At 31.7% G+C, this 13388-nt stretch overlaps 1 protein-coding gene across 4 annotated transcripts in view; it reads right to left on the bottom strand.

Moving 5' to 3' along the window:
- Window positions 1-13388, bottom strand: part of LOC143238476 (serine/threonine-protein kinase mig-15-like) — a 145969-nt gene that overhangs the window by 65442 nt on the left and 67139 nt on the right. For all 4 annotated transcript variants that reach the window (XM_076478744.1, XM_076478746.1, XM_076478745.1 and 1 more), the window contains 4 exons: window positions 12430-12510; window positions 11271-11319; window positions 5332-5393; window positions 1043-1133 (listed from right to left, as the gene is read on the bottom strand). In XM_076478744.1, coding sequence (XP_076334859.1) covers window positions 1043-1133; window positions 5332-5393; window positions 11271-11319; window positions 12430-12510 — 283 coding nt within the window. The remainder of the gene's footprint in view (window positions 1-1042; window positions 1134-5331; window positions 5394-11270; window positions 11320-12429; window positions 12511-13388) is intronic.

Genomic DNA, 13388 nt, shown 5'->3' with positions numbered 1-13388 from the left:
TTTTATTAAATAGTTGTTGGTATTAACTATTTTAAAACTTGAGAGAGACTGATCTCAAAACATTAAATTTAATGTTTTAATCACCAACATAAAAAGAAAACTTAGGACTTGACTGAATTGATAGCAAAACAAGATTAGACTCATTGACACAAAAGCAAATGCATTTTACTCATAATAACACACAGCTAAATAAAATAAAATTGAATCCTCGATAAACTCAAAAAGCTGATTTTTTTAAACCAAATAAGCTATAAAATTAAAGAATTTATACTAAATAAATGAAAATAACTTGCAACTGAATAAATTATGTAACTACAACATCACATTGTATAGTTAGCCAACATATAATACAGGAATATGTGAAGGAATACACACACACACAAAGATCATGGCCAAATTTCACACAATATACATTCTTTGACACACACATTATGAGTGCTCAAGTCTCTCTTTCTTCTTCTGTTTTGTGTCAAAGTAACACACTTCTAGACCCTTCTTGTAATAAATGTTTCATAAACACCTTGTATACCTAAAGTCTGTGCTTTAAACTGACAACACAAAAATCTCTTTACAAGCACTAACAAAAATTTAATAACACTGTAATATGGGAAAAAATTATTTTGTAACTGTATTGTGAATTGCTAAAAACATTTTATGGTTTCTTATATTAAGGTTATATATATGAAGAATACATTCAAATTCATCACACAACTCTAATAAGGGTGTTAAGTGCCATATTTCAAACCATTGTCTGTCAGTATATGGACACAAACATACACCACACATCATGCACTTAAATGTAAACTCTTCAGAGCAGTAAATATTAATACACCATCAGATATTACCAAAACATTAGTAAAATGAAGTATTCCTTGTTATACCTTTTTAATCAATGTCTGTATTTATAAAGTAAAAATTACGTAATATCCTTAAAGATTTTTTTTAAATGTTATATATTTCTTAAATGCTGAATCTTACTTTTCATTTTCAATTGTCCTTTCTTTCTAGTTGTTAACACTGAAACAATGATGTAATTTCTTACCTAGTTTGACCTCTGCATTGTCTGTCAATAATACATTTTGGCCTTTGATATCTCTATGAATAATTTTGCAAGCATGAAGATGACTGAGACCCTGGAAAGAAAAAAAAAAACAACAGAATTATATTGATCAAATATCAGTAACATTCACAAATTCACTTCACATTATTATTTAAAACAGAAATGATTTCCAACAGTTACATTAAAACATGTAAGAAATGAAAGATGTAATTTTATATAATGGAAATTTATCTTATAGTCAAACATGTTTATTTTAAAAAATTAAAATTTATAGTAACTGTACTTTTCAAAAAAAAAAAAAATGAAAAAGGCAAAATACGAGACAAAGTGTTAACAAATTTATTCCAGGTAGTTCTGTATGACATGTGTGAAACTTTGCACATTCACTGCTGAACATCCAAAGTCTGCAAAAGCGAAGTCCACGCTCACTAGGTGAAGTTTAACGTCACTCAACGTCAATAATGAGTATGCCCCCCTGTGAGCATCAATAACTGCTTGGCATCTCCTGCCCATGGAAGCGATGAGATGATGAATCACATCCTATGGAATGGCTGTCCACTCAGCCTGCAAAGCTGCTACAAGCTGAGGTAGAGTCTGCTTAACACTGAGCTATGGAAACCGACAAACTGTCACTTTTTATAGGGATTTTGCACATGTTGCACTTGCAGAACATGCAGATCTCTCAAACAAAAAATTTATTGGACACGCATGTGTTTTGGCGAGAAATCCGATGTTTTCCTCCGCTTTCAAAGTGCACTACTTTTATTGTCATTTTGGTCTGACAATCAGTGCCTTAACACGTGTAACATCACATACTCTGAGCTTGTAACGTTATTACATATATTTCTCTTTAAAATAACAAAAATATCCCTTTTGCGTTTCTTTTTTTGAAGAGTATAGATTGAGTGACAACACTTTGTTAAAGATGTGTGATTTAGCAAAAATAAATACTAGGAAACAAAATTCATAGTTGTGAGATAAAACTGGAAATTCAGTATGCTTTAGTAAATCTAAACACATATGACATTCATTTTCTTCACAGTAGATAATAAAATAAAACAGGAGTTTTTGATTATCAATCTACATAAACAAAGTAATAAAAGTCATTCTATGTCCATAAGATCTCTTACGTTGTTCTATTCCATTCCCTGTTCATAATACTCTCTTTGTTGGCTACAATCAAACTGATTCAGTGTTTGGTCTTAAGTCTTGTGACTATTACTTACATTCTTAAAGTTTGTAGAGTTGTCTACATTTCAAAAAAACAAACAAAATCATATGATTATATTTAAATCCCAATAAGTTGGGAATTTCTCTTAATTTTCCTTTATTGATAAATGATTATTTTCGTGTTTCATCTAAAAAATATTTAGTTGGAAATATCCAACACCCAAGAGTGTTTAAGCCTCTGTTACAGCAAGACTTTTTGTGGCTATTGGTTGTATTTGGGTGCTTATTACATTCCGATTGTTTGTTGCATTATAAATCTTATAAAAGAAAATACATTTTCTTGTATTTTCTGTTGGTAGGTTTTCAAATGAAATTTATTTCTAAGTAACTAGAAATTTATACAACTTTCATTGTGGTGAAAACCCTTTTTGCAAGTTGGCAAGATACTCATCATGAGACATCAGTATTTGGCCTATCATATTTTTAAGCTTATTGGTGTAACAATTACCTTTCATTAACCAACAAAATTATTAAATAGTTTATGGCATATATTTACAGTTTAAATTCCAGTCAAGTCCAATGTTTTTTCCATTCCTCTTTTATGTTTAGAGTAAGTTCTTTAATGTTAAAAAAACACCCAAATTCCATAACACTTAAGTTTAGGTATTTTAAAGTTGTTAACATTGTCAAACTGGCTAAGTGGTTATGATGCTTAATTATCCCGTGGAAGTTTAGCATTTAACCTTTTCATTTGGGTTGGGTGGAATCAATCTACCTTGTAAACATGAAAGAATCTATGAAAGTAATTGCATTATGATATTTGGTAATGTAAACATCTTTAAAATTCTGCATATTAACAGCAAACATTACAAGACTTTCAAACACAAAATACCAGGTTTTTGAATTAAGTATCAATTTTTTTTAGTCAAAGATTTTCTTTTAAATTTTGAAATACCCAATGTGCAGAGTAATTTTCAAATTTCACATGTGAAATCTTTATCAAATATTTTTTAAAAATACACTTTATATTTTATCTGTTATTTTATTTATTGAATTCAAATCTCTGTACGTGTTCAGCAGATTTGACTAAACTTGAAACCATAAAAAATTGGGAAATAAATAACTTTTTTTTTCATTCTAGAATGACTACAAACTACAACTTGAGAACACAAATATTTATTTTAAATAGCTTAAATGCTCATAACATTATACATCAACACATTTTTATTATACTGAATTTTCAGCTAATGCTGGCTGGCTAACATCACTGAAGTTATAACGACATGGTGCACGTACACTCATGTTACCATATATACGAGAGTATTTAATTGGCTTATACAAAGTGACCTGTACTGGTTGTGTTTTAGTGGCCTAGTATTTTGTAAAATACAGTCACATTTCAGTAATACATGATATAAGTTATTAGTATTTACAAATATGCTTTTAAACTTATAGAAAAGTAAATAAAAAACTGAAACAAACATTTCTTTTCTAGTTACCTTTGTACTCAGTTGCTGCTTAGCATAACTTGCTAAGCTTTAAAAAATTTTTCATATGGAAGATGTGAAACAAAATGAACATCAGTATATAGGTTTTTTTTTTAATATACATTTGAATAACCAAAAAATCATAAATTATCATATCAACACCAAAGAATTTAATTATAAATTATCAACTTTAGTAACTAACCTATATTTTGGTCTGAAAAATGTGAAATTTCTAACAGGCTAAACATTACTTACCAGCACAAGGGTTTGTCTTCAAAGAAAGAATCAGTATTGTTATAAAATATCTGAGAAGACCACTTTTGATTGGTTATTCACATCATATATAGAAGTATATATATATAAAGGCTCGTTTCCAAAAATGGAAAGAGACAAGTCGGGCCACTGCATTTGATTAGTATGAGTGCAAAGTGAAAAGATAGGAGGTTCTTACTTTACATTTTAGCTTCTAAATTTTGATAATCAGAGTTTTTAACTTGTACAAAACTACAGACTTTGTATTTTGACATCACGAACACCCATTCTGAACAATTGTTGCATTCAACATACCACTTGGTGGACAAAAATTGATGTTTAGGTGTGTTTTTTTTTAATATTTATTTCTAAGTTAGGAAATTAAATAATGTATAATATAAACATTTTGAATTATAATATACAGTGTGATACCAAACTTGATGACAAAAATTCATGGAATAAAAGTTCAATAAAATTTGAATGCGAGTCAACAAACATGACATGACTTTGACCCATACAGAAAAGGTTAAATACCAGTTGAGTCAAGAAATTTTATTTTCATTTTATTTTACTAATAGTCATATTTACAACCAGATCTTTATATATCCTAAACAATCCAAATATTTTCAGACATTAAATCAGAAATTTGAGATATTGTCTAAAATTTCTACTAAAAATGGCATGTTCTTTCATCAAGCCATGTAACTTTACTCAACATTTTGACTTCCAATGAACACTTCTGACACCATCCATGAAAAGCATTCAGAATTAAATTTCTAAATACAAAATTCTTTTTTGTTAACATTTTTTGTTCAAAGTCTGCATTCTCTTTGTGAATAGCTTAAGGTACTTTACATAAAAAACATTTTAACAACTACTTTCAACTGATTGTCTATACAGCAGAACTAAATGCATATTTTACAGATAAAATTAACAAAAAATCAATTAATTTACCACTTGTGTTGACTGAAACAGTCTGTTTTGTAATTTTTTACGTTATCATACTCAATAACTTATATTACTTATAAACAGAAATACCTAATAGAATGGAAATACTGCAGTCACATATAGTGAAATATTTCAGAAGTGAGAGTAATTTTGTTTTCATATTTTCCAATATATAAATGGTTTTTCCCATCTTACAATGGGTTTATAAAATAATTCTCAAGAATAGCACGACAGTTTGTAATGCATTACACAATTGGTTACAAATCAAGAATATGCCAGTAACTAAACTACCTAATTAATACATGCTTATGTAAATTTTAAAATTATATTCGACAAGTTTCAAAGCTTTAAGATTTTTATTCCACATTTTGATGCAAACTAGTTCTCTCGCTAACAAAGGAAAAAAAAACTTACTCGAAGAATTTCCCTGCATATGTATGCAATCCATTCTTCTTTTAAAGATTGTCCTTTGGTAGCTAACAAAACAAAAGCACAGCTCAACCAATAACAAAAAGAACTTCAAATATCAACTTTCCTATATCACTTTTAAAAACACTAACATGTACTTCTTTAACTATTAACCAACTAGTATTTCTGAGAAGAGTTCAATCAAGTTCATTTATATTATATATACATGAATTTCATGTCAGACATGATATAATTTTTTACAGCATGTATTACCACTCATAACAAAAGAACTTATACTTGAGCTTCACTGTATTTCTTATATCCTTCTATATCACAACTCCTAAAAATAACCCACAACTATGTTTTAAATATCCTTCACAGCTAGAAAGCAAATAAGTGTTAAAAATGGTAAAAAAACGTTTTTGATATTTTATGAAATATTTAAAGATAATTTAGGTTTTATACTTTTTCAAAATAATTTTATTGGTATCAGTGTTTCTCATATTTTTTCAAAATTAAAAATTATTTCCTCTTCTAAAATCTATCATCACTAGATGCAGAGCTAACATCCTCTTGTCTCATTGCCTCTTCGATGTCATGCACTTGTACCCCACTTGACTCACTTTCACTGTCTCTTAAGCTATCTGATTTAAGCATGCCAGGTACATTTACTTAGTAATTAGGGTTACTGCTCATCACTCTAGTGATGCAATCATAGTTGGCATGCAGTTGTTGTACATTCTGCTTAGGCATTTTGTTGGTTAATGAAGGGCTGAGTGGAAAACACTGGGGGAAACTATACATCGACATTAGGTGGAATGCCAATAAATACTTTCCAATTCATTTCACACCCACATATCATGATCAACAGTTTTGAATGACAACAAGAAACATTTGTCCCAGTCACAACGAGAGAGAAGAGTGGAAGCACTTGGATATATAGATCCTAGCCACAGTAAAATGGTTAAAATAAACCTACAGTACAAGAAACATCTAAAAACTAAGATTCTAGTAAAAAAAACCCAACAAAAAACAGATAATTGAAATTTAACCCACCAAAGTACTTATTTTTCTTTTAATTTTTTTACTTTATGTATAACCCACTTTCAGCTATTTTTGAGTATCAACATTTAAATATTAGTGGATTGGCAAATAAATTTCTAGAATGTACAAGAAAGCAAAGAATTCCAAAACATTTAAGTTAATTCTACTGTCATTAGTATCTGCTTTCTTCAAAATTAGGAATATAGAAAGAATTTCACAGTTAAGTAATTAATTTCTTATGATTTTAACACTGACTTTGCCTTATAATTCTAATTTAATACACTCAATAAATACATATTAACATAAGACTCAAAGGAATGCAGTCTATCATGCTGCATTCACAGTATTTGTTTTTTTATCTCCTAAATTTGGAATGAAATATATAACCAATAAATATCACAAATCTCTCTTACATACTTGTAGTTCTCTATACTTTAATATAAAAAGGTTTAAAATGCTCTAAATAGATTAGCAAATAAAATATCTCTTAAAATTTATAATTAATGACAATTTTTTAAGCACTGGAAATGTTTGTTCCAGTTTGTTTTTTTAATGTCCCACTTGAATGCTCTTGGCAAATTTTAAATTGCAAACCTTTCCACAAACTTCAATGCAACCTCTACGTAGGTACTGTATGTGAGCACCTCATTCAGATAATCACTTTTTCAAGTCATAAACTGGCTTTTGGTGGGGAAGTGTGGGAGAGTGTCACGGATGGCAAGTATTATTGGGAATACATATTCAATGTAGGAAAATATTAACTTCCAAAACATATTTATCTCTGTTGTCAATACAGATAGAATTCCACAATGAGAAGGTGCAGGCATGATCTATACACATGCTGTACCCATATAAAGATGGTGCAAGTGTGGAGGAACCACACTACATCCAAAACATATATGGTCCATACCTGGAACTTAGTTCCTGTATCAAAGGTGGAATAAAATGTGTAACTGTCAGTATAGGCCAGCCCAATCAGATAGTCAAGATTCCACAATACGGGATAGAACTAATGGAGTGTGGTATCAACATCCCATGTTGGTGGCTAAGACCACTGGAGCACAATGTTACACATATCCTTTGATTGAATCTCAGTCTGTAGCCATAGAATAACGCTTTTAGAACCACTAGAATTATGATGAAACAGTAAGCAAGACAAAGTGGACAAACTTTCTCTTTCACCTGAAAAAGTTCAAAAAGAAACACCCAAGGCTCAGAACTCATCAAGTTTGGAATTATGAACATTCTTCCTCACTTCTAACCAAGTGAGCAAGGAATATTCCTTATAGAGAGGATGTGAAACCTGTGTTCAATCAAGGAAGTAGGATGAAATCCCTTTGTGTTCGGAATTATGATGAGATAGTGGATTCCCTTTCATGAACAATGTACAAACAGACAGTGATCAAAGAGAAGGGCCATCCATACCTCGAACTGAAAAGTGTAGTGTAAAATCTGAACTGAAATTATGAGAAGGCTCCCACAGAGGCTGGTGCCACTTCTACCAACATCTGGGAAGAACATCCAAAAACCCCAAGAGAAGCACCCACAACTTTGCCCTCTTCTCCCAAGAGTAGAGGAACATATTCAAATGCTCTGGAGGAAAAGTCTCTGCACACCAACCTAGCAACTGGAAACAGACTCTTGAGTTTCAATAGTAGTCTCAGGTTAATATGCACTGGGAAACCCTGAGGAACAGTGTTTTAGAAACTGCTCAATAGGTGAATGAAGTTCCCTAGGATTCTAGAAAGCAAACCGACCACAATTTATTTGATCTGAAGATTGACAGGAATAGGCAGTATCTCTTTTAGCTTCACTTATCATAATCAATGACTGGAGGTCCAAGATAATGTGAGAACACTCTCAAGTAGGCACATTGATGGTCTTATGGAACACCCAATTTTGACAGAGTCTGTTGCAACCTGTAGTAATTATAGCGAAAGTGGGCAATAGTGTAGAATTGAGGTTGGTGGAGAATTTTGCAAAAGACTGAAGCAATGCATTCAATGCTTAGATGGTCAAACAGTGGAAACACTGTGGATTGAAAAATAACTGTGTTGGCAATGAAGGCAAGTATGTTTTGAAACTAATAACAACTGCCTATCATTAAAACTATATCTGAAGTTTGCATTTTCTGACTGCTCTCTATCAGCACAAATTTTCAATGCATGCCATTACCCTTCAACCCCCCTCTTTCATATATCCACATGTAAGTAATCATGTAGCAGCTCTCCACCAATAGGAGCACCACATGACTCATATCATAACCAGCATCCTCTTTACACTTGTATTCATTACTCAATTTAAGAATTTCAAAAGATGAACACCATATATCATCAGAAGTGGCGAGGATAGATAGGAAATATATGAGGTGTAAATATCTATCATAGTGGTAGTTTGCCCTCATTCAACACCAGGCATAATGTGGAATGGTACATCAGATCTGCAGTAGGTACAGGATCACTAACCTCTTCACCTCAAAATAAAAATTAGTTGGGAATACAAGTTTCCATGCCAAAATCTGTCTTCACTTGCACACATTACCAACACCACATCTGCCAGGAACTAGCATCCAGCAGATGGTAAGAAGGTGGATACCCATGAAAGGATGACATCTCCAGTCTAAAACCTGATGGCTATGGGCATAATATTTCAGTTCATAGTAGGAAAAGAATATGTGGCTGTACACAAGTGGGAAAACAGGTGCTGCATCCAGTTACAAACAACACCAGATCCATTGGGAACCAATATCCAGTAGATGGTAAAAATAGGGACTGCAAACCTGGGGTACATCTGTAGTCTAAAAGCTAGCAGTAGTGGAAATTTGTCATCCAGTCAGTGGTAGGAAGAGGGATAACTAGCCAGCACAAATGAAAAGACTTACTGAGCTGGATCATCTCTAACCAACACTGACCCACAATGGAATGTACATCCAGTAGATGGTAGAAAGGAGGAATGTCTTAGCCCGAGAGGCATACTGCAATTATATTTATGTGTAGCATAGTAGAGTTCTTCAACCAAAGACTGGTGGCATCTGGAATTGTACATCAGGTCCACAATAGAAAGGGTGTTGCACCAGTTACACGATATTAACTGTGACTAAGCAATCTCTTGCCCAAACCAAACCTACCAAGAATGTAAATCTTGAAGATGGTAGAAAACAATATGATAGGAAAAAACAATTAGTCGAATATACATGGAGACAAACATGGCATAGTGCCACAACAAAAACCCAATGACATCTGGAATTGTACATCAGGTTTGCAGTAGGAAGTGCAATACTCCAGCAGCACCTGCAAGATGACACTGACCTAGTATCAATTGATTTGTACATCAGGTCTACAGTAAGAAGAGTATCAATGCCATGGGGCAGAGATGAAAAGCAATATCTGTCTCCTTTATTTACACATGCTAGTCCATGAGAGTATGATCTGGGACAAACATATTCATGAAGCAAAAGACCACTAGAGAGAACTACTAGCAGTGCACAACCCAAACCTGCAACATAATAGTTTGGCCACAGATAGAAAAAAAACTGAGACACACAACTAACACACAGTGGTATCTGAAATTGTACATCAAGCCCTCAGTAGGAAGGGCTACAACATAACAGACATTGACCATAGTTACAGGATGGATAGTGTGGATTTTCCAAAAAACAAAGTATAACTGGTCAGGCATCACTAGCCACAGAATAGGATCCCCAATATATTAGCAAAAAATCCCCTGAAAGAGGAAGATAAGTTTGAAAAAAAGCAAAGAACAGCAAGTTGTCACACTTCTGAAGTACAAAATTTAAAGAAACGGTGAAAAAAAAGTCATCTGAACAATGGAAAATATCACCAAATCCATGAGCAAACACCAGCATGTCTGTACAGTACTACTGCCAATCATGAAGTGATTAACAAGTGCAGGTGGGAATAGGATGCCAGTTATAATAGGAAAGGTGAAGAATTCCTATTTGTGGAGAGCTGCTGCATGATCATTTATGTATAGAAATGCAGAAAGAAGCAGGAGTTGGAAGGCTTCTGGTGTGTTGAATCTTTGTGACAATAGAGGGCAGTGAAACTGACTAATAATCTCACAGAATCAGACAATCAATACGTTTTCAGATTAATTCAAAATACTAAATGCTAAAAAAAAGTCACAAGAAAATGCTAATTTAAAAAATTCTTACAAGCAATGAAATTACCATAGCTGATTCCTAAAAACAGAACCACAAAAAGTAGTAATAATAACAAAGCTCTTATAAGAACACTTTCATTAAAACATAGAGATACACAGATAACAAGATCTTAGAATGGTACAGAAGCATGGAATTTAAAAGAAAAAAACAACTAATTGTTAAGTTAAAAGGTATAACTGATATAAATGTTTGACTATTAATATAGTTATTTCATAAAATAAATCTAATTTATAAAAAATTGTACCAATTGATTACATAAATAAACAGTCAATACAGTGTGACTGTTTGATGCAGAAGTTCTCATTATCATAAGTCATTTCCACTGGTCAGTTCAATGTTATAAGAGCTGACAATAAGACAAAAACTAAGTGAATACACAACTTCAGACAACATAACAGTTTTCCAAAATTCATAATTACATGAGAACCAAAAGTACCTAAAGTTACCTTAAACAAGTAATATTGTTAATTTCGATTAGAGTCTGACATACAAATGGGTAAAAAACATTAACTAATTTAATAAAGGAAGCAAAATATCAGTGGAACAAGTGTTGTAAACAGATTTTCTCAAACAAAAAATGTTTCAACAGTGTTAACATTTAAAATCAAATAACAAAACCATTTTATATAAAGTACTAGTCATTACTTCAAATGTTTTAAAGTTAAAATGATGTTATATGTATTTTTGAATTTTCAGATATTAACATTATAATACTCACATTTCACTAAATCTGTAACAGAACCAGCTCCACAGTATTCCATCACAAGCTAAACAGATGGTTGAAACATGAAAATATTCAGTCAATTACAATATCAATGAAGCTTTTTAATTAACAAGTTATAAACAATTATCTGAATAATTACTGAAACCTTCTACTATTTAAGGATTACACTATTAATATTCCAATTTTGACATTGTATTCTAAGTCAAATTTGAAATGTTAAAACACTGCCTATGTACATATTAGTTAACTACTACTATATACCAGTAAATCCTATCTTATCAGATGATGATTGAGACAATTACTGTTTTTCAGACCTGACATCACAGTCATGAAGATGGACAGCATCCTGAAATGTTTCTTGATAAAGACAATATTTGTTAAAAGTATTCACCATTTCTATTTATGCTAGATGTAGTGCTCGAATGGTTTCACTGAACAAATTTATCAATTTCTAAAATGATATGAAATTGTAAGAAAGAGTTCATAAAAGAAGAAGCACTGAGAAAAAGGCAAATACGATCCTAAAAGAAGCATAATTATACATACTTTTATTAGTATAACTGTTGTACAGTTTTTTTTACAAAAACAGCTACATAAAAGCTGAAATTCACCTATATTCATATTTACAATACCTACCATTTTGCTTAAAATGTCTGAAGACAGTTGTCTTACATACATATCATGCCAATTTTTAAGGTATATATATAAAATTATTTTGAAAGAAGATGAGCCTGATATTTGGCATTTTAGTGATGCCAAGTCCAAGAAGTTTAGTTTTGAACTAAGTGACTTATTCTAATAGAGCATTAATGTTAATTACTGTTTAAAACCACATTAACCCCTTACAAGTGAGACAATGTTATTTAAAATACTACTAGAGATTCATTTTACAAAATAAATAATCCATGAGAATATATTATCATCAAGTTCCTGTAATTATATGACTTAATGTCTTGAAATTGAAAAAAAAATACTAGTTTTATCAAACATTCAGTGATAAAATTTGCACTCACAAGGTACTTTATATACGTGTATATACATTATTATTTATCTAAATAATACATACATAATAACACTGTAAATGGCACAGCCACTTAAAATCTTGACAACTGAACTAATTCTTCAAACAAGTGTATTTGACACATAAACATACCCAAAGTTTATCATCTTTTCCAGGTGGGCTCTTCTGGATGAAAGCACCATAATATGTTGCTATGTTTCTATGATGTGAATACTAGAAATATAAACAATAAGTAAACAACTAACAATTTCAAGTTGCCATATCAGTGTTCAGATAAAAACTAATTTTTTTTTTTAAATCATTAAATTCTGCATAGGTTGGATGAGTATTTGGGGTCATTACCTTCTTGGTAACAGAATCCTTTACCAATAACACATAAACCATGGGATATATTATGATGGATCAGTATCTGATGGTAGTCAAGCTGGTCTATTATTCCATCTATTTTAAAAATATTTCCTGTCACCTCAGCAGAAAAACACCCCCAAACCATTACAATGCATCCCCCATGATGCATGGTAGGTGCTATGCATTAAGATATCTTTCACCTTTCTTTTATTGGACTTACAACATACACTTTGAAGCAGATGTTTCAAACTTGGACTCATCTGTCCATAAGACCCTCTTCCAATCACCAACAGTCCTCTTTCTTACTTTTTAGCAAATGTTAACCTCTTGACAACATTTGGAGATAAAAGGAAAGGTTTTTTTTAACAACTACAAGACCAAATGTTCCATTCTCATTGAGTCTTTTTGATACTGTATACCTGGATGCTTTTCTGTCATTTGGTACATGGTTGTTTATCTCATGCTTGAGATCACTAGTAGTCTTCCTTCTGTCTTGAAGGTTGCATTATGAAGATCCTTAACATAAGTATCATTGAGCTTAGATATTCTGCCTCTTCCTTTCCTACTTTTAAATTTACCTGTCTCAGTCTCATGATCTAGGGGTGTACTTGACAGTGTTTGAGTAGCATTTCAAGTCATAAGCAGCAGTTTGTCTGAGTCCAACCAGCATCACATAAGGCTTTTATGTGAACTTTCTGCTCTACTGACAATTCTCTATGCTTTTTTAAGCCATGGCATGACAA

This window comes from Tachypleus tridentatus, chromosome 13 (assembly GCF_004210375.1).
Source record: "Tachypleus tridentatus isolate NWPU-2018 chromosome 13, ASM421037v1, whole genome shotgun sequence".
In the NCBI taxonomy this organism is placed as follows: domain Eukaryota; kingdom Metazoa; phylum Arthropoda; class Merostomata; order Xiphosura; family Limulidae; genus Tachypleus; species Tachypleus tridentatus.
The sequence above is the reverse complement of the archived record's forward strand: the minus strand, read 5'-3'. Positions and strand labels throughout refer to the sequence as shown.